The sequence below is a fragment of the Lolium rigidum genome, chromosome 6 (assembly GCF_022539505.1).
Source record: "Lolium rigidum isolate FL_2022 chromosome 6, APGP_CSIRO_Lrig_0.1, whole genome shotgun sequence".
Taxonomy (NCBI): domain Eukaryota; kingdom Viridiplantae; phylum Streptophyta; class Magnoliopsida; order Poales; family Poaceae; genus Lolium; species Lolium rigidum.
In genome coordinates, this window is record NC_061513.1 from 320,716,745 (window position 1) to 320,741,342 (window position 24,598).

The window sequence follows — 24,598 nt, forward strand, 5'->3', positions numbered from 1 at the left end:
GATCGATGTACTTCCTCCGTTCGAAAATAAGTTTGACTCATGTATCTAGACATATGTTAGTATATAGTTACACACATATGTAGATGATCAAGTTGAGTCACTTATTTTCAAACGAAAGTTATAGTACCATATAGCTACCTTGCCCACCGTTGCTTGTCATGCATATTTTTTTCCTATGGCTAACCGGTTATCTGCTTTGTGACGATGGCTTCAGGGGCAGGGACAATCCTCGGGCATCAGAGCTAATGAACTTCTGCTTGCAAAAAAGAAGCAGGAACTGCTCGAACTGCTTCGGCAAGGGTTTGCCAACCCGGTGCTGAAAGACTGCGGGGTGACCTACTCTGCGGAAGCAGAGGCCAACAAGCTCAAGGACCCGGCTTCTCACTGGTCGTTTCGTTGATTCAGCACGTAGCTTCCCAGTTTGAACGAGGTCATGTACACACAACTTCATGTAATGTGTGGCGTCCCGTTCATGTTTTTACCGATATGATTTCCCTTGGTTTACTTTATGTGCAAATAAAGAGGATATTCCACCATAAAATAAATAAAAACAAAGCGGATGTAGTGTGACTTAGCTTTGTCTAGATACAACACGTTTTACTGTGACCGTCTCTATACAAAGCTGAGTCAATTAATTCGGAATGTATGGAGCATGTGTATTCATAATGCTGACAACCACATAATACTTTTTTTAACCACTAGTATGTTAAACAGCTGCAGGAATACACCGAAGTAAAAAAACAACGATGAAAACATTTTTGCAATTTGGGCCTATCAAACCAAAGAACCAAGTGGTGCATAATGCGACAAGAGCATAGTAGTACAGCACATTGGCTCAAAGCACCTGAAAGTGCGTCGCATCAGCAGTAAAAAAGAGAAGGCCAGCCATGATCCATGCAGCCACTAAATTACACTGGGCTGCCAAGTAAATCATTTGAGGAGCAGCCAAAATTTATTACTCTATCGACACGCTGTCAAACTGCCTCTCTGAAAATCGGACGCAATCTCTCGTCGCCGCGGAAACACTGATCGCTACACATTGTAAAGTCAGGAGGTAGAGTGAAAAAATGCACAACACCAAGAAGAAAGGGATTGTAGTTAACTGCATCAGCTGGCTTTCTCCAGATTCTCAGCTTCTCGCCGCTGCCTCTCCTTGGCCTCCTCACGCAGTCTATCCTCCTCTCGTCTCAACGCTTCGGCTTCCTCCTCCTCGGCCTCCTCTCGCTCCCTGCGTTCATCCTCTGCGTCCTCTCTTTCATCGAGATAATCAAACTCCTTCTCTGCAGCCATAGCCTTTACTATTGGATCCCGCAGCTCAGATATCAAGCCCCCACCCACTTTGTACTCCTGCTCGTCACCGACAAGGAATAGCCGCTGATCAGGTCCTGACGCCATTGGGATGTCAACAGCAAGTAGCTTCATGTCATACTGCAAAGAAATTAGAGTTAGGTTAGAAGACTTGCTGTCATTGGACCGATACTACTACTTATTTACTACTTTTTCATGCAGGATGACATCTTATGTATTATATTATTTCTCTTCATCTATATATAATAATACTAAAATCGGTGATTTCTAGATGGCAAGAGAGGAACACTAAAAAAAACTAGCTGGATACAGTGTCAAGTGTCAACTACCAGTCGACTATACATGCGCTATGACAGCAATTTAAACTTTCTATTACAAACTTCTTTCATTTCTACAGAAGGGCAGACAAGAATCAACATAGCAAGATTGTGCCTTAAATTTGAAGAGCGATCAGCAATTTCTCTTACATCAATAAGGAAGAGAGACTGAAACTTGCTTCACTTTAACTCTACTATTGCAATAATTGTTCAAGTTTTCAGTCACTCACTAAAGGTACAGTACTTACATCATATGCATAAGTACCAGACAGTAAAATCTAGAGGCACTACAGTAGAATTTGCTACGAAATAGAGAAGAACATTTTACATACCTGTCCTTTTTTCTTCTTGACTTCAACACTTACAAGACCCTTTCTTTCTGATCCTTTGATGGGGAAGATAAGAAAGCATCGCTTGCCCCCAACCTTCAATTTGAAGTCCTTTAGTTTAGGGCCTCCACCAGACATAACATATGCTCTGACATCAGTGCCAGCTAAGGGCGCACCCATGACTTCAAGGATTGCAGCAGATGTATTGAGCTTTGTCATCGCAATCCTGTAAACCTTGTCAGGATTTATGGTGATCCTTGCACGTGCGTACATACCCTGTGACAAACATAGATAATTGAAATCATTTAATCTCCCAAAAAACCATGGCACCATATGTCAAGCAAAGCTGTACTAGAAAGCTTAAATTATCAACTACACCCTTTATGATAATACTACAGAGGATAAAACAAAATTTCCTACAGAAAATTAGTAATGAGCTATAATGTGCCACAAGTAGACTAGTTGTTTATCATTAACAAGTTCAAAAAAGTTCACATGCCCCTGATATACTCTGCCGCTGCATCTCAGCAAATAAGTCTCGTTAATCAAACATCACCTTGATCACAGAAATGTAAGTTTTCTCCTGCTGTATTTTCTTAATTCTGTTACTGAAAGAGGCCCAAATTGGTGTACCATCCATGCACACCAAGAAATGACATAAAATGAAGAAGCAACGTTATTATAAGCATGCCTATCCAGTATTTTGTCATCGTGAATAACTACTACTGATATTTTGAAACATGGTACAGACTATATGGTAAATCATCATATGCATACTAATTTGGTGGATTCTGATCGAAAAATCGCATGAGGTGAATCATTTAAGAACAAAGAACAAAATGAAAATATGATTCTGGTTCTGGAGCAATCCACAAGGAGTAAGTACAGAATCTATGGCAGTTCAGGTGTAATCGTATAACGAAAGGAAGATAACCTTCACATTGCTAGCATGGTATTCTCCTCACATTGTTAGCATGGTATAGTCGCACACAGGCATGTTGGCTAATCATATGATCAGCAGACTATATTGCTCCGTGTAGACCTGTACTATAAGCATGCCTATCCAGTATTTTGGCTTAGGGATTAACTGGTACTACTGATATTTTGAAACAGGGTGTAGACTCTCTGTTTGTTGCACTACATGGTAAAGCATCATCCCTGAGAGCAGTAGTTATGGGTCCAGGACAATCAACCACTATCTAAAAACCCAGTAGCAGTTCTCTATGAATATCCACCTGGTGAATCATGATCCATCCTCTATGGCTCAATGCAAATTGTATGAGACAAAGCATTTACTATATGAACAATAGACATTGGATTTGGTTCTTAAGCAATCCAAGGAGTAAGTACAGAATCAATGTAATGGCTGGTGGCAACTCAGATGCAACGATATATCTGAAGGAAGACAATCTTCATACTGACAGCACGGTAATCTAGTAGGATCTCTACACTGTTAGCTTGGCACAGGTCACACGCAGGCATGTTGACCATTTATAGGATCAACAAAATATACTGCTTAGTGCAGATCCATCAGGGTGAAGTGTGGTTTCTAGTAGGAACGGTGTGACAATTCTGGAAGCATGCCATACACATACAGTTTCAAAGGGAAAAATACATGGCATTGCCCACCTAGAATAATACTGAAGGTTACACAGAATACTTCATCGAGCTAGTTGCAGGTTCAGGGCAATCAACCACTATCTAAAAACCCAGTAGCAGTTCTCTACCGATATCCACTTGGTGAATCATGATCCGGCATCTACAGTTCAATGCAAATTGTATGAGACAAAGCCTTCACTGTGTGAACAATTTGACAGTGAATCTGGTTCTTAAGCAATCCAAGGTGTAAGTACATAATTGAAGTAATGGCTGGTGGCGGTGTAGATGCAATGGTATGATCTCAAAATTGTTATCATGACACAGGTCACAACTCACATGCACGCAAGTCAGCCGTTCATATGATCAACAAATTATGTTGCATAGTGCAGACCCCGTCAGGGTGAAGCATGGTTTCTTTTGGGAACAGTGTGGCATTTCTGGAGAATGTCTTATACACCGCAGTTTCAAAAGGAAAACGCATCGGCATTGAAATTTGTACGAACTGAACCACCTAGAATAGTATTGAAGGTTACCCAGAATACTTCACCAAAGCTAGATTATGATCTCTTCACCATATGTGCAACATACATAGCATTATCATAGCAAGGTAGACCGAGAGGAGAAGTGGAGAGCAAAGTACTAACCGCGAAGGCGACCATGGCGGTGGCGAGGGCGAGGAAGCCGTACTTGGCCATGCCCTCGGAGAGGCCGACGAAGGTGCTGGCGATGCCGAACATGACCCGCCAGAGCGCGATGCAGACGACGACGCCGCCCGCGCCGACGAGCAGCATGTAGTTGCGGCGCCAGAAGGCCTCGACCTGCAGGCCCACGGCCTCCCGGTAGCGCGCGGCGGCGTTCTTGGCGGCCACCACCGGCCGGTTCAGCCCCTGCCCGAGTGGCGCCACCTTCGTGGAGCGACCGCTCGCGAACTGCCTGGCCCCGCCGATGAGACGCTGCATCGCCTGCTGGTGCTGCGGGGCGAGGAGGGTGGGCCGGGGTAGCCTCGCCTCGGGGTGACCGGTGGTGAAGAAGCGGGAGGGGGAGGGGAAGTGGCGGAGGATCGGAGTGGGGGGAGGGCGGTGGGCGGCGGCCGGGGAGGGGGAGGGGGAGGGGCGGAGGAGGAGGTGGCGGTGGAGGGTGTGGAGGCCTCGCCGCGAGGAGGAGAGCGCGGCGGCCGCCATGGGGATCGAGATCGGGCTCGCAGTCGCCGGCTTGGGAAGGAAGGATGCTGGTTTAGACTCGACTCGAGCGGCTTGGACTAGACAGACTTGGCTTTCCCTTGTTTCTTCAGACCATTTTTGCACCTTTCTGGCTTGTGCTTTGAATTTCAGTGGATTTTACATTTGCTATGGGATGAATTGCAAAGGATTTCTTAGCGAAAATTTATACGGAATCCAATCCTGCAAACCAAATAACCATCGTAGGGAAATTGTCAAAGAATTTGAATCATCCAAATTTCTGCGACAGTCCTTCAAATCAAAGAGGCCCTGACTTGTCGATATAGTAATAGATTTTTTTAACCATTTCATGGTCGCTTCTATAGCATGATTGCGCTCCAAATCTCAAACTTTTTTCTAGGGTTTCGAATATTTGTGCTCTTTTCACTATAACATGGTCGGACCGACATGGCGCTTATATTCATCGACTTGGATGGCTAATTGCCTCTGAATCACTTTTCATGGCCCATAATTGCTGCAGAGAAGAAAAACTCATAGCGGAAATTATTTTTGCAACGCTTTAGTTCAGCGGTCAGTTATCTGTCGCGAAATATGTACCATGATGCTTATAGATTGTGATGCGATAGATCAAATGGCACCACATACATGCATCGTGGTAGACTGGTAGGTGCTACCTGCCTTCCATGATATAGAACGTTTTAGTAAACTAATTTTGTTTGCCAAAACGTGTTGCATTAAAGAACATAGGTAATACTACCTCCATCCCAAGGCTTAAGGCCTAATTTTTTTTAAAAAAAGTCAAACTATGTTAAGTTTGATTAAATTTTTATCAAAATTCATTAACATGAATGTACAAAATCAATATTATTAGATAGATAATGAAAATATATTTTCATATGATACCTACAAAATATCATATTTGTTCATAAATTCTTCTAAAAGTTTGATCAAACTTTATTTCGTTTAACTTTCTGGAAAAAAAATATAGGTCTTAAGCCTCGGAATGGAGGTAGTATATCCTAAGTCAACACTAATTGTTACTAGTATGATATATGCGTGACCAAGCACACTATCTTGGTGTTATGATATGTGTGCCCAAGCATGTCACATATTAATGCCTCCTACTTCCTCTGTCCGAGAATAAGTGTACGTACATCTGGATTTATCCTAAGTTAAACTCATTAAAATTTGACCAACTTTATTATGGAGGAAAATAGCAGCATTTGTAACACTAAACTAGTATCACTACATGTCTAGATCCATGTTGAAATATAGTTTCATACTATACCACCAACTTGAGTTCATATATGCTGATATTATTTTCTATAAAATTGGTCAAATTTTGTAAAAGCTTGGTTTTGGCTAAAACTAGATGTGCTTATTCGTGGGCAGATGGAGTACGATCTTTGCCGACATGTGCCTTTTGCCTGACAATTTAATATCCACACTTTGTTGAACACTGTAAATCACACAGGGGTGTAACACAGGAAGCCCGGCTTCAAGTTGCAAAGTAATACGGTATTTCTTTTAGATCACACAATAGCATTACATATACAAAACGATTTACAATGGGGTATTGTGCATGTATGTAGGACAACCGACGACATTTAATCAAACACCAAAGTAGGAGTATATAATTTGCCTCACGTGATTTAAGGGACCTCTACATGCGTACCCACAAACATAAACACACTCAAACGAAAACTTAACTATGGTGTTCACTCGAAACGTACGAATTAAAGTTACACGTACTGGACCTTTACACAGCCTCAAGACTCAAGAGCATGCATGTTGAGAACGAAGAGTTCTAGTTGTGGAACATGTTTTCAGCCATCAGACCTGCCCTCCACCTTCCGCCTCGCTGCATCACGTCAGTTATGTCCTCGCTCTTCGTTTTTAGGGCCACGCGGTTGATCTTCTCCCTGAAGGCAGGATTTGCAGGCTCAACCATGATTGAATCCGCATGCGGCATGTTGTAGACCACAACTTCCTTGAGATCTTCCATCAAACCTCTTAAGCCTGCTTCCCCTTCTTTCCCTTCAAGCTTGATCTTCATCTTGGAGCAACCAGACAGAACAATCCTTCTAATCTTTGGGATGGACCTGGGCCTTATTGTCCACTCTTCTACTTTTGTCAGGTTTGTCATCACCAGGCTTGTCACATTGTTGAATCCATTGTTAGAGAGCAAGAGCTTCTTCCCGCTGTAGGAGTCATCAGACAAGACTAGCTCCATGAGGCTTGGGAGCTCACCTATCTTGTCGATGAACATCTGGTCCACCACGGATAGCTTGAGCACGAGCCTTGTGACATTGGGCAGTGTGTACTGGTCTTCCGTGCCGACGCCTGATGTGTCGATCTTCCCAGTCAGCTCTAGGATCTGCAGGCGGCGGAGTGTGAACTTCGTGAACAATTTGAAAGGTATGTCATCCCCAGCAAGGTGCATGTACATGAGTGACTCCAGCTTCTTCAAGACGTCTTGAAGTGCTTTCCAATGCTGCTCACCCAAACCTGACATCTGCAAGGAGCGAAGATACACCATGTTGTGTAAAGGTTTGATGTTGTTGCTTGATGGATCAGAGCAGACCAGGCCTGTGAGTGTTTGCATGTTGTTGAGCACCCCGGCTGACTTGGGCAATTCCAGCCTGTTGGCAACAACGTGTCGCAGCGTTGGGATCTCCCAGAATGCTTTTGTCACCTTCTTCACTTCGGTCCTCTTTATGTCCAGCGTCTGAAGGTTGATGAGACGTGCAACCGAGGAAGGGAGCTCGACAAGGGACCGGCTCCGGAGGCCTAGGTATCTTACATGGATCATGTCCCCGATTGCACGAGGCACCTTTTTTATCCTTAACCCCCGGAGATCGATTACACGGAGGAACTTCGATGCCGGGAGAAAATGGAGAGCGTGGTTGCGTAGATCACTGCTGTTGCCTTGATTCTTCAATGGGCCATGCGCTCTTACTATGGCTGTCTCCATGTTGCTAGATCTCTCCTCGGCAAAATCACCCAAGATGGACCTCATCTTAGGGAACGAGGTGCCTATGGGTATATACGACTTCATGTAGTTCTGGAGGTATAGGCGGCGAACGGAACCAGGTGCGAGGAGGTCAGCACTGTCATGTACCTCGAGGAAACTTGCCTCCTGTGCTTCTGCCTGTGCAAAAGCATGGAGACGGTCATGGATGGCAACAAGCCAAACACCTCCACTCAGGTCCCTCTTCACCAGGTGGATCATCCCCCTCGAGATCAGTTCCTTGAGGTAGTTTTGGCCAATGTCCTCCATGGTCTTCCCCTTCTTCGGCTTCAGAAACCCCTCTGCGGCCCATAGCCGCACGAGACGCCTCGCGTTGTAGATCAGATTCTCTGGCATCCCTGCAAAATACAGGAAGCAAGACTTGAGCCGGCTCGGGAGATCGTCAAAGCTTAGAGCCAAGATCCTCTTCACTTGCTTTGGCTCATCGCTAGACTTGAGCTTCTTCAGGACCTTGTCCCATTCTGATATGCTCTTTGTCCGAAGAAGCCCGGCAAGCACCACGATCGCCAGGGGAAGTCCACGTGTTATCTGGAGCATGTCCTCACAAGCCTTGTCCATCAGCTGCTCGGATTGTGAGATCCTGCTACCAAAGATCTTCTCCTGGAACTGGTTGCCGACCCCAAAGACTCTGCGCTGAAACATCTTTTTGCTATCTTCTTCTTTGAGATTGTGTATCTTTAGTGGACGAACTTTCGGGTTAGTGTATGCAGCTTCTTTGTCCTCGAGGCGAGTGATGATCATAATTCTGCTCCTTTTCTTGTTCTGCGGTAGGCTTTGGAGAATGGAGTTCCAGTTGGTGAAATTGACGAGGCCATCAATCATCACCAGGTAGCGTTTATCCACCAGGTACAATGAGAGGGCCTCATGAACTTTTTCTGTGACTGAAGAGTGGTCATCGGTCTCCGGGCACACACGCTTGTAGATGAAGTACAATATATCATCATCTCTGATTTGTGGTGGGACATTGATCCAAGCCCGTACATCAAACTCCTTCCTAATGATAGGACTGTCATACACTTCCCATGCAAGTGTAGATTTCCCAATGCCGCTCTCCCCAACAACTGAGATGACAGATCTGCTAGTGTCACCTTCCAGAAGACGTTCTTTCAGGGTTACACGTTCAGCTTCAAAGCCAACCACTTCGGTCACCTCATCCCTGCATATATTGATTGACCAAACATTTAGCCAAAAGTATGGTTTGCAAGTATTTGTAAGTGAGATGCTAACACAAACACAAGATCTTTACAATTAAATAACAAACACTATGTCCCAACGATCTAAATAGTTTCACTTCTTTCGAAAGGATAGTTTGATTAGCTAATACAAATGTGATAGGTATTTCCTCTTACTGACCAAATGTATCTCTTTATTTCAAAAAATCAAAAAGTGTTTCCGGAAGTTTCAAAAAAGAAATCCTGGTTGTGCTACGGATTGGAAAAGGTAGGTTACTTATGTTGTGTATATGGCAAAAATATAAGAAGGGAGAGCTAAACAAAAATCACCATTTATATACTCTACATATTACAGAGTATTATTATTGTAGATGCACCAGATATGCAAGATTATGCATGAATCTTAACAGCTGCACATAATGTTCAGTCATCTACATGTGTGCATTTATAAAGAATTTGGGCAGCACGGTCGTATAAAACAGTCAAACCCATTGGTTAAAAACATAACGTCCCTTAAGCCCCAGCTTACCAAGATCCCCTAAACCTGAACAATGAACATTTAGAAGCATATAGTCGTGTTTGCTTCAAAAGATTTCTTGGCTCTACTCTCACATCAAACACCCGTTGTTTGATAAAATTTCAGGAGCACCATACAGACACTACCTGCAGCTATAAAAGAAATCCATGAGACCTCTGCAAGCAGAGCAACACCCAAAATGGCAGCAACCACTGCCACAGGGACAAAGAAATGGCTGAAATGCCAAAGATATCTACCGCTTCACAGTTTCAGCAACCACTGCCACCGAATCGAAGTTTCCGCGCTTCCAGCGCCGCATATATGATGAATTGAACTCGAAACCACCTCAACCTGCTCCACCCCAAGCTCGCATTACGCTATCTCCGTACGCAACAGTCTCTAAGAACACCAATCGCCCATGGCCGCACTCGCCACCACCAACGCCCAAGAGATTCGCGACCACCAACACCCAAACCACCCAGTCCACTCGCACCTCGAACCCGACTACTGAAACCCCACCAGAACATGGGGAAACCCAGAATGAATCGCGCCCAAATCAGGGCGGCGAAGGTATCCCTCACCTCGCTCGAGCGCTGGGAGCCGGCGGGATGGACCGGCGGTCGTGCGCCAGAGTCGCCGCCGCTGCCGCGAGTTTGAGCCATGCGGCCGCTGCGTGCGACGGCGGGGGAACCTGAGAGCGACGGAGCCGAGCAACGACGGTTTTGTGCGGGTGGGAGTGTTGCACGGCGCGTGATGCGGTTTTACGTGGCAGAAAGAACACGTGTCTATATCTAAGAGATTTTAAGTCTCAGTCAGAAAAATGCAATTGCAGTTTTAAAAAATGTAACTCGGATCAATTGCATTTTTCTAGTAAAAAATTACAACTCAAGTGCATTTTTATGGCTGATTGAGACTTAAGAAATTCTAAGTTAGACATGGCAAATTTTGTTTAGTAGTGTGTTGTATTGTGTTCAAGAAAACCTATGATTTAAATTTTTATATTCTATAAAATATGTTATATTTACGCGTATTCTCAAAAATTTTATGCATGGAATTTAACATAAAATCAAATATAAGCCAGGGCTACAGGGTGGCTGCGTTTTCAGAATTGAAAAATAGGTTTTGAAACATAATAAATGCTGAAAAGCATACACGGATAGACAGATGTATACTGCAAGCATGTATATTTTCATTAATATATACATTATCCCTTGGGTTACACAACAATGCCAAAAAAAATCAGTTCTGGGTCCAAAATGTGTACTGTTCACTTTTATTAGATTCAGAGTTTTTTGTTTTTTTTGTACTCTACAAGATGAAGTATTTTTATATTTAAAGTTTACACACTCGTAGGAAATTTATGTATACACGAACAATATTCAATTTTTTGAACACTTTGAAATAATTATTTCATATTAATTTAGAGCCGAAAGCTCCAAATCTCCAAAACTTAACAACCTTCTATATATGTGTATTTAATATTTATGGAGCTCTTTTGAAGCGATCATTTTGTGTGTGGATCAAGAGAGCTCGAGCTCATTTTGTGGTTATCGATGTGTTTAAAAGTCTCAAATAGTGCATAAACACATCTCATATATACATATTTGAAAAGGTAAGATGTTGAAGCATTTTGTTTGGTTCATCCACTTTAGTTTGTATCTAGTCTATTTCTATGTATAGGTGTAAGGGTATATTGCCCCTATGTGTGGTTTTGGTAATTAATGACAACCCCTATGGACTAATGTTTTCATTGAGTTTATATGAAGGAATATTCCATAGGTACTACTTGCTCTCCATGTGTTGGATTCAAGTATGGATGCCATGAAGATAAAGGTATACCTTGTGTATTGGAATCAAGACCATCGGTATGAAGATATATATATGTGATATGATCAAGAAGAAGAAATGAAGATGGAGTTCTTATGTGGAACTCAATATTAGTCATGCTCTATCTTATGTGAGTATGAGAAGATACAAGGTTGAGTTGGGCAAGTTCAAGATGAGCATCTTGAGTGAATCACATGCTTGAAGCTTGCCGTCCATTTGGTGATAATGGACATGTGAAGATGTGCATCAATGGGGCTTTCCCATCATAGTGTATGGGGAGTATTTGTGAGTCTTCACGAAGCAACATTGATCAAGTAAGGCATTCCGGCTTGAGTGAAGCTTGAAGAGTTATCATCAAGATCAAGCGGGATGCGCAAGGCAAAAGTATGGACTTGCTAGGTTTTCCTTTTACCGGTCTCAAGGTGGATGTTGGGAGACCGGATTATAGGATAGATAGCCGCACTATTAAGAGGGGCTTTCGGTTGGGTAACTTGATCACATCGTCTTAGGGAGCTCAATCTTTGCATACTTTGCATATCCTTATTGCTTCTTGGTGTTTCTCTATGTGAGCTTCTTGAGCTTGTTGCTAGCTTTACAACAAGCCCAAATTCATCGAAAACGGAATCCGCATGCATCCTCTATTGCGTTTTCGAGTTTGGACGTCTTCACCGTTTCTTGACGGTGGGAGACTCCCTCTCTAAAATCATCTAAAAATGTTCTGTGAGGAGTCTCCATATTTCCAGTTTCTGTTGGGGTTCTATTCGTCGTTATCTTTCCAACAAAATTGGTTTCATTCGAATCGGAGTTCGGGAGCATTAGTTATTAAAGAAAAGGGAAAAAGAGAAAAGAATAAAAACAAAAGAAAAGAAAAAAAAGGAGGCGAGGCAGCCGGTTGGCCGCCCGGCCTGCCGGGCCGCGCGCCGGCCCACCCGGTCGTGACCGGCCCAGGCACCGGTGCCATCCGGACCGTGTCCAGTGGCCATTTGGCCCGCGACCGGTCTCGGGCCCGGTCCGGCTCCGGCCTGCCCGGCGCCTCCTCCGGCCCGACCGGGCGCCCAGCTGGGCCGCCTCCGCCCCGCGTGGCCCACGCGCCCACGCGCCCGCGCGCGCTCCTCGCCTATCCGTCGCCTGCTGCGCGGGCTGCTGCCGCCCGGTTGCTGGGCCGACCAGACCAGGCTGCCGACCGGGCTCCTCAGCGCCCAGGCCGGTCGGCCGGCCTGACAGCCGGCTGGGCCACTTTTTAGAGCCGTTTTCTGCCCGTTTTTCTTGTCTTTTCCCCCCCAACAGTTTTATTTGCTCCCATGCTATAAATAGCTCTTCTTCCACCTTGAGCTTAAAAAGTTCTTCCCATTCTCTCTCCTCCATTGTTGCATTTGAAGAACTTGCTCTCCCCTTTGATTCCTCCAACCATTCTTGCTCATTCTTGAGGGATCTAAGAGAGGAGATCTAGATCTACACTTCCACCAATCCATTTCTTATCTAAGTGAGGGAATCTCTTGGGATCTAGATCTTGGAGTCTTTTGTTGACTTTCCCCATTGTTCTTCCTCTCCAATCTCATCCTAGCATTTGTTGTTTGGGTGGGATTTGAGAGTGAAGGACTAGAACACCTCTAGTGTTCTTGCTTTGCATCATTGCATAGTGTTGAGCTCTCCACCACGATTAGTTCGAGTGAGAGGCCGTGAGCTTGTTACTCTTGGAGGGAAACCTCCTAGTTGGCTTGGCGGTTGGTGCTCCGGTGATCTCTTCAAGAAAATTGTGAAGAGGCCCGGGCTTCTCCTTCGTGGAGCTTGTGAAGTGGTTGTGGAGCTTGCCATCTCCGGAGCGGAGGAAAAGCTAACCATAAGGAAAGGGCCATTATCCTTCTGTTATCACCAGATTTTAGACGAATCCAGAGGTGGGCCGGGCTTGGAAGATTACCTGTGGAAGAATTCTAAGGCGGCCTGGCACGAAGGGTCTTGGGCTGAATTGCCCGTGTATCTTTATTTAATAGTTTATTATAAGAGATAGAATCTTAGTCGTGCACGGTTTAGTGCACGCCCTCATTAGAAAGTCCCCTGGACTATAAATATGTACCTAGGGTTTATGGAATAAACAACAACTCACGTTCAACCCCAAAAACAAACCAATCTCGGCGCATCGCCAACTCCTTCGTCTCGAGGGTTTCTATCGGGTAAGCGACATGCTGCCTAGATCGCATCTTGCGATCTAGGCAGCACAAGCCCCACGTTGTTCATGCGTTGCTCGTATCGAAGCGTTTTTGATGGCGAGCAACGTAGTTATCATTAGATGTGTTAGGGTTAGCATTGTTCTTCGTTTAAGCATGCTTACGTAGTGCAACCCTTGCATATCTAGCCGTCCTCACGCCTATCTCGGGTGTGGGGGCGGCACCCGCTTGATCATTATTTAGTAGATCTGATCCGTTACGATTGTTCCTTGTTCTACAAGGATTAGTTTAATATCTGCAATAGTTTGGCCTTACAATGGGGGGAGGATCCAGGTGGCACGTAGGGTGGCGTTCGCAAGTCCTAAACGGGATGTTCCTAGGATCAACTTCGTGTTGGTTTTTTGGCCTTGTTTAGGATCGGCTTACGAGCACCGTGCGTGGCCGCAAGGCCCAACCTGGAGTAGGATGATCCGGTTATGCGGTGAAAACCCTAAATCGTCGTAGATCTCATTAGCTTCATCTTGATCAAGCAGGACCACCAAGTATTCGTGCACCCCGTACGGATCATGGGTGGATCGGCTCTTTGAGCCGATTCACGAGATAACTCGAGAGCCGATCGAGGCTCGTATTTAACGTTTACATGTATGCCCTGCGGGAAACTAAGCGAGGCAACCTCATCACCTTCTCGACCGGGTATAGGTCGGGTGGCACGCCCTGCACTCCGCAACGCCGCGTGTGACCGGAAGAGCATTGCGGGCCGTCGCTCGGAGGGGTCTCGGCCAGCCGCAGCTCTAGGCTCCCCCGGCTCTACGGTGTTGACAAGGCCGCTGCCCGCCGGTGGGTTTTGGCAGTCAACACATTCGGCACGCCCGGTGGGACAATCGTCCGCATCAACCACATCGCCATCTACATCCGAGATGGCGGACGGCACGCCTGATCACCTACGAGGATCCGCCCGATGACCTCAAGAAGCAATACAACGAGATCAAGGCTACCCTCGAAGCCGACCTCATCGGCTCTTTTCGGAGAACCCGTTCCGGTGGCATCGGATGGAAGGGGTTCTCACCGGAAGGTGCACTCGATGGGGTAGATCTCTCTCGCCCGTCGGAGGAACGCACCGAGGGTGCGACGGCAGGAGATCAACTACACGGTGGCTCACTCGCTACACCGTCACTCCGAGAACTTGGTCAACGTGCTCTGGAGCGTGTCGCTCTGCGCGTGATCCGGGAGATCATGAGCCACCGGTACTCGCCGTCGGGACCAGCTCTCGGGACGCATCAAGGAGAGTTGCCATTCCGGTCCCGTCCACCGCTGCCATTTGCGTTGGCAGCACCTCGCTGAAGTGCCGACTACACCGGCATTCCTCGTCTACGAATTGGTGGCGACCCCGGTGACTACCGGTTCTTAATGGAGGCGCCTAAGGAGATCCCTCATGGATACGCGTGCATGTATGTGCCGGATTGTGGTGACTGGGCACTCACGAACCGGGCCACAACATCGGGGACTCCGGCGAAGACAGGAGGAACGTCGGCGACAGAGCGGACGTGGCTAACTAAATACGCCACACCGACGAAACTCCCGAGCCCGGCTCCCGCGGCTGGCTCGGAGCTGGAAAAGCAAACGTGGCAGGCCAAGTACGCCACCCCGGCGAATCTTCGGAGTGCAACTCCTACGGCCAGCACGACGGATCGGATCGGTACCATGCTGGGAGACCGAGTTCGGCATGATGCCGAAAAGAAGGGCGATCGGCTATTCCAAGCCGTACCACGATGATTACGAGATGATCCCGCTGCCACCAAAATATCGGCTCCCGACTTCTCCAAATTCGGTGGATCGGATGGCTCCAGCTCCATCGAGCACGTCAGCCGATATTTGGCTCAACTAGGACCGGCTTCGGTGTCGGATCAGCTACGCGTGAGGCTCTTTTCACGGTCCCTCACGGGATCGGCTTTTGGATGGTACACCTCTCTACCAGCGAACTCCATCCGGTCTTGGAAGCAATTGGAAGAACGAGTTCCATATGCAATACCATTCGAAGCTTCCGAGTCCGGCATTGCCGATCTAGCACAACTACGTCGAAGCGCGGGGAAACGGTGACAGAATACATCCGGCGCTTCGGGAATCTTAGGAACCGATGTTATTCGGTTCGTATAAGCTGAAAAGGAAGCGATCGAGTTGGCGATAGCGAGGCCTTGCAACACAGCTCAAGGACATGGCCTCCCAAGCAGATTATCCCTCGCCGGCGCACATGGTTCGGAAACTATCGGCATATGAACAGGCGCCACCCCGACCTGTACCAAGACAAGTTCAAGCGTGCAGTAGTCATGGTCGATACGGAGGAGGATGAAGTGTCCGCGGGAGGCCAAGAGATAGCGATGGCTGAGTGGACTCGGGGAGGAACCCCTGTGGCCTGCAAATGGGTAAAGCCACCGGGGCCGCCCGAGGGATTTGATTTTGACGTGACCAAGACCGAACAAATCTTCGACCTCCTGCTCAAGGAGAAACGATTGACGGTTCCCGAAGGTCTCAAGTTCCCCACGGCGAAAGAGCTAAACGGAAAGCCGTACCGCAAATTCCACAACTCGCTTTCCCATGCCACCAACGACTGCCGGGTGTGGCGTCGGCACATCCAAGCGGCGATAGAGAAGGGCGGCTAATTTTCAACCAGTACGCCATGAAGGTCGACACCCAACCCTTCCCCGCCGTTAACATGGTAGAAATCACCTACCCGAAGGTTGCCAGCCAGGTCCCTCGTTCGAGCATCAACATGGTAGGACCTGGAAACCACTCTGGCAAAGATGGAGATGAGGGCAGCTGCTCTCACAGCAAGGATACAGAAGAGGCCGCTCCACGCGATCGGCTCCGTCATGATGGCAAGCGCTATGTCACAGAGGGAGAGGTGAAGAATATAAGATATCAGCGACCCCTCTCTGATCACCTCCTCAACAAATATGTTAGCCAGTATGACCAACGCCGGCGACACAATTACGATGATAGAGAAGATCGTTTGGCTAGAGAAGCCAGAAGATATCGTCGGCAGGATCACGATAAGGAGGAGCACGAGCGCTATGCCACGGAAGCATCAAGGGAGCAAGACAACAACGCCGAGGCATTGGGACTGCCCCTTCTTCGGTACAACTGCTGGGATTCGGGAATGAGCCGATTGCCCACAATCGGCAATTGCCCGAATGCAATCGAGAAAAGAAGGAGGCAGCCAACGTGTCCGTGTTCGAGCGCCTAGGGCCTCTCCCGCCACAAAGCAAACGCGCCGAGTCGCCTCGTTGGGCAGATCTTGAAGATTCGGAAGACGAGGGAGAAGTGGAAGAAGACAGGTACCACCGGCCAAGGTGGTGCCCCGACGGACTCGGCCGTTCCCGAAGCTCGGGGTTCAGCCGATTGCGCGGCCCGGAGGAAGCCGAAAGGTTGTACTCGCATACGCTAAGAAAGGCACGGCCTGATCTGGCCGCAAAGGTTCAGCGAACCCTGGATGAAGAGGGTCGTCCACGGAAAATGGAGTGGCGCCCTAAACAGAGGAAAGCCGATGATGAGACATCGGCTGGCACAAACATGGTACTCGTCTTGCCGACAGAGCGTAGCGCTCCACGACTCTACGGAGCACACAAGGTGGACGACAGCAGGCGCATCAAGTCAGAGGTTGGGTTGGTTTCATCCAGCCTGACCAAGTAGCGAGATCAAACCAATGGGCAAACCAGGAGAGGCTGATCCTTGTGATCGGCCCCAAAAAATTTACGAAGGGAACTTACAAAACCTTCAACGAACAAGCAACGTGGAGGCCGATTCCAGTGATCGGCCAAAATTATCCTCACCTACCTTTCTGCCTGGGTTCAACATGTTATCCAACGAGCCGATACCATCAATTTTCTTGACGAGAATCGGCTCGGGGGCACCCGGTATATGAAAATACGAGGATATGCAACGAAGCGTCTCATCTTTTGTTGATGGGTATTGGAATATGGGGGCCGATGCACAGGTCGGCCGTAAAAAAAAACAAAATGAAAATTCGAAAATTTTGGAACACAGACCGATGCAGACGAGCATCGACTTAAGGACATGAAAGCCGATGCATGGCCATCGACTCAAGGGAGATTTCTTCAAGGACAATGTCGGGAGCAGCATGGGCGCGCGGATCGGATCAATGATCGGATCAATGTCGTGGAGCCTATCCGGCCGGCGGAACCGAAGAAACTCGGGGGCAGCTCACCTTGAGGGCTCTCCGTTTTTGGGAAGCCGATGTGTATTTAAATCGGCTAGCTCGGCATAAGGAGCTCCCTCGGACATGATCGAGCCTAGGTCCATACAGCTACGCTTTACCTTGGCCGAGACTCGGGGGGCAACAAGCCTGGAAGATGCCCTGTTTTTGAGAGCCGATTAGGGTCACCTCGGCTGCGGCTGCATCATGGTCGTCTCAGGCAGGAACTGGGAAAGAAAAGCCGACGCCTAGTACAGGGCTTGGACTGTGCTGTTGCTGCAAGAAAGGAAAGAAGTCCGACGCGTTGCTGTCGGTCTTAGCATGGCAAACGGAGGGAATGAAATTGGAGCGATTAAAGGATAAATGGAAAGAACAATTTCATTAATTCCAAGGAGCGGCTTTACAAGAAAGAGCCGATGGCTCTCAAAAGAGGGATCTGGTGCCTAGTGCACTGCTACTACTAGTCGTCGCTGTCCTCGTCATCGCCGCCGTCGACGTCGTCGGCGCTGCTCCCAGGGAGCTCTTCGTCGCTGCTGCCCCAGCCCTTGGCCGGAGCCTCTTCCTCCTCGTCATCATCATCATCCTCGCTGTCCGCCCGGGAGCCGGAAGCGCTTGGTCGGCGGGTACCCGATGGAGGAGGAGGAGTCATCCTCCTCCTCTTCCTCTTCGTCATCATCCTCGTCCTCGCTGTCCGCCCACATGCGGGGGCGCTTCTTCGGCGGGAGCCGGGCGGAAGGAGAGGCTTTGGCCTTCGCCGCTTCTCCTTCTTTTTCCTCCTCTTCAGAGGAGAAGGGACTCACTGCGGGGTGGAGGCTGTCCTCGGTCTTCTTCTTCGGCGAAGATTGGGGGAAGAGTTTTGAGAAGGAAGAGGAAGAGGAAGACATTGCTACAGGAGGAGAGGGTTTTTTGGTGCCGATAGCTGGAATGGAATAGAGGATATGAGAGAGAGCTAACCAGTCGGCGCGGTTTAAATAATGATAAATCTGGTGAAGGGTTAATGCCATTACAACTTCCAAGGGATCGATGCTAAAGCTGTCAGGATTTTTTAGAGAAGCTGAGAAGACAGGGCATAATGATGACGGATGTTGTAACGGCTCGCTCTCGCTACGACATGACCTTTCGAAGGGAAAGCATAATGATTTTGGAAATGTTATTTCCAAAACCAGGGGGCATGTGTTATCACCAGATTTTAGACGAATCCAGAGGTGGGCCGGGCTTGGAAGATTACCCGTGGAAGAATTCTAAGGCGGCCCGGCACGAAGGGTCTTGGGCTGAATTGCCCGTGTATCTTTATTTAATAGTTTATTATAAGAGATAGAATCTTAGTCGTGCACGGTTTAGTGCACGCCCTCATTAGAAAGTCCCCTGGACTATAAATATGTACCTAGGGTTTATGGAATAAACAACAACTCACGTTCAACCCCAAAAACAAACCAATCTCGGCGCATCGCCAACTCCTTCGTCTCGAGGGTTTCTATCGGTAGCGACATGCTGCCTAGATCGCATCTTGCGATCTAGGCAGCACAAGCCCCACGTTGTTCATGCGTTGCTCGTACCGAAGCGTTTTTGATGGCGAGCAACGTAGTTATCATTAGATGTGTTAGGGTTAGCATTGTTCTTCGTTTAAGCATGCTTACGTAGTGCAACCCTTGCATATCTAGCCGTCCTCACGCCTATCTCAGGTGTGGGGGCGGCACCCCGCTTGATCATTATTTAGTAGATCTGATTCGTTACGATTGTTCCTTGTTCTACAAGGATTAGTTTAATATCTGCAATAGTTTGGCCTTACAATGGGGGGGAGGATCCAGTGGCACGTAGGGTGGCGTTCGCAAGTCCTAAACGGGATGTTCCTAGGATCAACTTCGTGTTGGTTTTTGGCCTTGTTTAGGATCGGCTTACGAGCACCGTGCGTGGCCGCAAGGCCCAACCTGGAGTAGGATGATCCGGTTATGCGGTGAAAACCCTAAATCGTCGTAGATCTCATTAGCTTCATCTTGATCAAGCAGGACCACCAAGTATTCGTGCACCCCGTACGGATCATGGGTGGATCGGCTCTTTGAGCCGATTCACGGGATAACCCGAGAGCCGATCGAGGCTCGTATTTAACGTTTACATGTATGCCCCGCAGAAACTAAGCGAGGCAACCTCATCACCTTCCCGACCAGGTATAGGTCAGGTGGCACGCCCTTGCACTTCGCAACGCCGCGTGTGACCAGAAGAGCATTGCGGGCCGTCGCTCGGAGGGGTCTCAGCCAGCCGCAGCTCTAGGCTCCCCCCGGCTCTACAGTGTTGACAAGGCCGCTGCCCGCCGGTGGGTTTTGGCAGTCAACACCTTCGTGGGTGTGGTTCGGAGAATAGGGTGAGCCTTCGTGGCGCGAGGAATCCTTCGTGGGACCTCCACTCCTCCAAACGTGACGTACCTTGTTGCAAAGCAAGGGAACACGGGAATACATCCTCGTCTCCGTGTGCCTCGGTTATTTCTATACCCGAGCTCTCTTTCCATGTGATAGCCATCGTGCTTGAAGTACATATATCTTGCTATCACTTGTGCTACATATATCTTGTGCCTATCTTGCTTAGCTCTAGTTGCCATTGTCACACTTAGTTGAGCTTAGCATATTTAGGGTTTGTGCTTGTAAACTAAACATTAGTTTAATTCCGCATTCTTACAAGACAAATCCGCAAGAGTTTGTAATTGCCTATTCACCCCCCCCCTCTAGGCGACATCTCGATCTTTCAGTAGGTTTACTCACTTTAGTTTATATCTAGTCTCTTTCAAAAGTACCTAAAACATCTTACATTGATACACAGAGGGAGTAGATGGCAACTACAAGAATAGGGAGCTACACATCATCCTTATGAGCTCTAAAAATTATGATTTTTTTTGCACATGCCATAAATATGCAAAAAAAAATTGCGCCAATATGTGTAGACGCATAATACTCAACAGTCTACTTGTGTAAATTTCTGGATAAAATGGAAGCAATAGAAAATAGTCATTTTTGTGTGCCTTATGAGAGACTCTCACTTTCAGGCTATTGAAGGGGAAATGCTATTTCAATACCCTTATCAAGCAAACATGTTTTTTAAAAAATATTTTATTGTAATTTGGCCTCTGCATCATGAACGGAACATAAAATTTGCCAACTCTATTTAGTAACATGTGAAGACCTTGATCGTAATAATTCTTCATTTTGATTAAAAATATTATGTATTTTTACCACACTAATAATGTAAAATGTTATTGGATCATTGACATGGCTAGAGATTGTACTCATTCGCTACTTTGGGCAACCCATGCAACAAAAATGTGTCAATTGGTATAACAACATTCTAAAACAAGTACACACATGCACTGGTGTGTTCTTAGATGTAATTTTGCAACAAAATAAGATCAAGTGGCACAACTTAAATGAATTCTTCATGGTGCAGAATTACGCGGCTACATGCCCACATGCGGCCATCGAGGAACCACTTTTAGTTCTTCTCCTTTCTTATTTCACCCTCAAAAACGTTGAAATTGATCAAGTCATAAATGGGTTCTTATTTGTAGAGCTGAAGAACAAATAGTAGTATGGCGACACATCATGTTTTTGTTTATGGAAGCTTATGGAACATAACCTAGGAAGGCCGATGAGCTGAATATTTTACTTTGTGTCTCTGAGCAATTATCCTGGTGGAAGATAAGTTTCGTATATTGTAGATTGTTATATTTTGGTGTAGGTGGGAAAAATCTCACTAATAAGGCCCATGAGCTGAATATTTTACTTTGTGTCTCTAAGCAATTATCCTCGTGGAAGATAAGTTTCGTATATTATAGATTGTTATATTTTGGTGTAGGTGGGAAAAATCTAACTAATACCACTACTTTTTCGGATAGTAATACCACTTCTCTACTTGGGTATTCCAATCCACCATGAAATGGTTTTGAACATGGAAAGAACATGTGTCGAGGAAAGGCTTAAAAAGAAACTAAGTGATTTAAAAGGAAGCACTTGTTGTCCATGAGTTCTTGACTTCTCCTAATCAACTCTATTGTATATGATGTTTTATTCCATGATCTCACATCGAGTATTTAGTAGGATGAATTACTTGCGAACCAATTTTTCTTGGACAAATGTTCACATCAAAAGAAGTATCAACCAGCATAATGGATTGTCTTGGATACGCACGGATTAGGGATTTAGATCTCTTACTAAGATTATCTTCTAATTAGGCAAATGGTTGTTTAAAATTGACGAGGATGGAATATGGCATGATTTGTACAAAAAAAAAATGGGATCCAGCAACCTCTCACAAGTAAAATGGAAACCAGTGGACTCTCAGCTTTGGGCAGGTCTATTGGAGGTCATGAAGCAACATATTTTTCTGTCCCTTTGGTGCCTTCATCAGTAAAAACTAAAGAAGATTCTTGCAGGGTGGTAAGTGGATGGGAAACACACAACTCATGACCAATGTCCAAGATTCCCTATAGAGTATTTTTTTTTGGTATTTGTTTCCTTCCAGTTTTTTGTACAAAAAAGTACAAAACTTTACTCTTCGTTGAAGTACCTAATTAAGTTTGCCGCAGCACATAGGCTCTAATATATGTTGATCGTTACATTTGTTTAGTCTTGCGCACACGACACATCAATATATACTAGTATGCGGTTAAACTCTTCAGCAATTATCTAGGTTCAGTATGATGACGATGAATTAGTAATAATAGTAAATACTTTTCCGATCATCAGTAATAAGTGTTGAAGTTTTAGTATAAATTTATAATTTAAACTAAAGCACCGATATTTATTATGGATGAGAGGGACTACTATAAAGGGAAAAATGTGAGAAAGAGTACGTGCGCTTTTGCACACCCACTTTTTTGACTTTTTCTTTCTCATATCTCTCAAATTATATAATATTTTGATTTGATTTTTTCAAGTCGCTATAAAATAACGAATTTAATGGGAAAATAGTTAGGAATTTACTGTGCAATTTAAAATTTAAAATTATTTAAAATTCAAAATAAATTCTTGAAATATATGTATACGTAATGACATAAAAAAGTCTAAATTATTTTTCCCATATTCTAATTGTTATGTTTAAGTGATCTGCAAAATTTTAAGTTCAAAGATTATATGGTGTGGGAGATACAAAAATAAAAAGTTGTTTGAAAAGGAAAAAAAACTAGCGCGGATCATCATGCAGTATAGATATTCCAGATACTGGTACGCACGAAGCACCTGGTGAGAAAGTCCTCTCTCTATTGTAAAACCCAAAGTTTTAAATAGTGTGCTATCTTTCGCTATAGCTATAGTGGATTCACAACACTTCCGCTAAAGATAAGCACTTTTAGTGCTAAATAGATTCTCTCGCTGATAGCTCGCTAAATCGCGCTAAAACGCTAAATATGGCTAAAAATAGCGCTATTTATTCGCTAAGCCTAAATATTTTAAGATTTAAATTTAAAAGTTAGACTATGCATTTATGTACTAATTTTATTATTGCAATCATCATGATTTTTTAGTACAAGTTTGTATTATTGAATTTCATGCCATATTTATTGATCATATGAATGTTTTATGCCTTTTTTTAAAAAAAAATTCTTGTTTTGTAGAAAAACGCTTAGCCCCGTTATAGTTTCGCTATAGCTTCCTTAGCGGCAAGAAATTATCACAGCTAAGAAGCATAGCCTCCTATTTTAAATTTTGCTAAAACCTTGTAGTATATCTAAAAGAAAAAGATAAGTCAGTTTAATAAGTTCTTAAGGTATGACAGAGAATGAAGGTGCCACAGATGGAGAGAGATATACGTACGCGTACCATGCGTCGACGGTGTTGATGGTGTTGTGCGCCGCCGACGAGGAAGCGCCGTGGGGCGCGGGGCGCAGCTTCCTGATCTTGTACTTGTCGACGTTGTCGGAGATCTCCTTGAGCCTGTCCTTGATGCCGTCCATCCGGCCCCTGAGGTGATGGCGGACGGAGACCTGGGTGGTGCAGGAGGCGGCGAGGGCGAGGTACCTCCTCCAGCCCGGGCCTCCCCGCTGCAGCGTGTCGAGGTCGAGGCGGCGGAGGAAGTCGTCGAGGACGTCCTCCACCTCGTGCGCGACGTCGCGGGTCTGGCGGACCCAGAGACCGACGTACTGGTTGGCGCCCTCCCGGCGCTCCTGGTCGGCGTCCTGGATGAAGGTCTGCAGCCACTCCAGCTTGTCCCGGAGCAGCCGGATGTCGTCGCCGACGCCGCTCAGCAGCGCCGCCTCCTTCACGGCCAGCTCCCCCAGACGGTTCAGCACGAAGGTGATCGATGCGGACGCCATGCTCGATAATCTCGATCTCTTTCTCTTCTGGTAAGCACTATCTTTCTCCTCTTGTAGCTAAACGACGTATGCTTCCGTGTATATATACACAGAGTAAGAGAAGAGAGGTTGAGCCGGCCAGACGGGCGCTCGTCAAAAAGTCAAAACTGATCGAGCTGGGAATAATACACCATGGCACAGGCTTAATTAGTGCTTGTATGCATACTGCATACGCACACATGCAAGTATACTATGCATCACAAGTTAGGTTCCGTCGAGAAAGATATGACGTAAGTTGCATATGGAAGTTGATGGTCAAGAAAACTACGGTGACTTAATCTACAAGCCAGTTCTTTACCTCTCTGCGCAAGCTAGCTAACCATGTTCAGCCAGTAGTAGTAAGTAGAATGCATGCATGATGCATGTATTCCAGCTCATTGCTTCTGTATATGGTGCATCCTTGATCGATCCATCCATGCCGCCGTTTACTTCAGATAAACAATACGACTGAACATACGCGGTGAGTGAGTCGTTGATATTTTGTCCCTCTTCCGTACTTTAGTTTACCTTGAGCAACAATGTCTTAAATATAATGGTTACCAATGTGTTTTATTCTCTCATAAAGTATTTGATCCAACGGTTGGGCCTGCAAAATACGTGTTTTACCGAAA

At 46.1% G+C, this 24,598-nt stretch overlaps 2 protein-coding genes across 2 annotated transcripts; both read right to left on the bottom strand.

Moving 5' to 3' along the window:
- Window positions 1-642: 642 nt before the first annotated feature.
- On the bottom strand, window positions 643-4,764 carry LOC124662044. The gene is made up of 3 exons (XM_047199930.1): window positions 4,198-4,764; window positions 1,958-2,230; window positions 643-1,428 (listed from the first exon to the last, which is right to left on the bottom strand). The coding sequence occupies exons 1-3, from the start codon at window positions 4,732-4,734 to the stop codon at window positions 1,108-1,110; spliced, it is 1,131 nt and encodes a 376-aa protein (XP_047055886.1). The 5' UTR covers window positions 4,735-4,764; the 3' UTR covers window positions 643-1,107.
- A 1,506-nt stretch (window positions 4,765-6,270) lies between these two features.
- Window positions 6,271-23,948, bottom strand: LOC124664692 (putative disease resistance RPP13-like protein 2). Its single transcript, XM_047202152.1, has 4 exons — window positions 23,449-23,948; window positions 23,351-23,362; window positions 10,033-10,242; window positions 6,271-8,918 (listed from the first exon to the last, which is right to left on the bottom strand). Exons 1-4 carry the CDS (start codon window positions 23,946-23,948, stop codon window positions 6,539-6,541), a joined length of 3,102 nt encoding a protein of 1,033 aa, XP_047058108.1. The 3' UTR covers window positions 6,271-6,538.
- Window positions 23,949-24,598: the final 650 nt, after the last annotated feature.

Excerpts from the sequence above, each read along its gene's own strand:
- LOC124662044 (XM_047199930.1), bottom strand. The coding sequence starts at position 4,734 with ATGGCGGCCGCCGCGCTCTCCTCCTCGCGGCGAGGCCTCCACACCCTC. Across the intron at positions 2,231-4,197 it reads CCGCCATGGTCGCCTTCGCG|GGTATGTACGCACGTGCAAG; the intron begins GTTAGTACTTTG and ends TGTTTGTCACAG. Across the intron at positions 1,429-1,957 it reads TCAAGAAGAAAAAAGGACAG|TATGACATGAAGCTACTTGC; the intron begins GTATGTAAAATG and ends ATTTCTTTGCAG.
- LOC124664692 (XM_047202152.1), bottom strand. The coding sequence starts at position 23,948 with ATGGCGTCCGCATCGATCACCTTCGTGCTGAACCGTCTGGGGGAGCTG. Across the intron at positions 8,919-10,032 it reads GCTCCCAGCGCTCGAGCGAG|GGATGAGGTGACCGAAGTGG; the intron begins GTGAGGGATACC and ends CAATATATGCAG.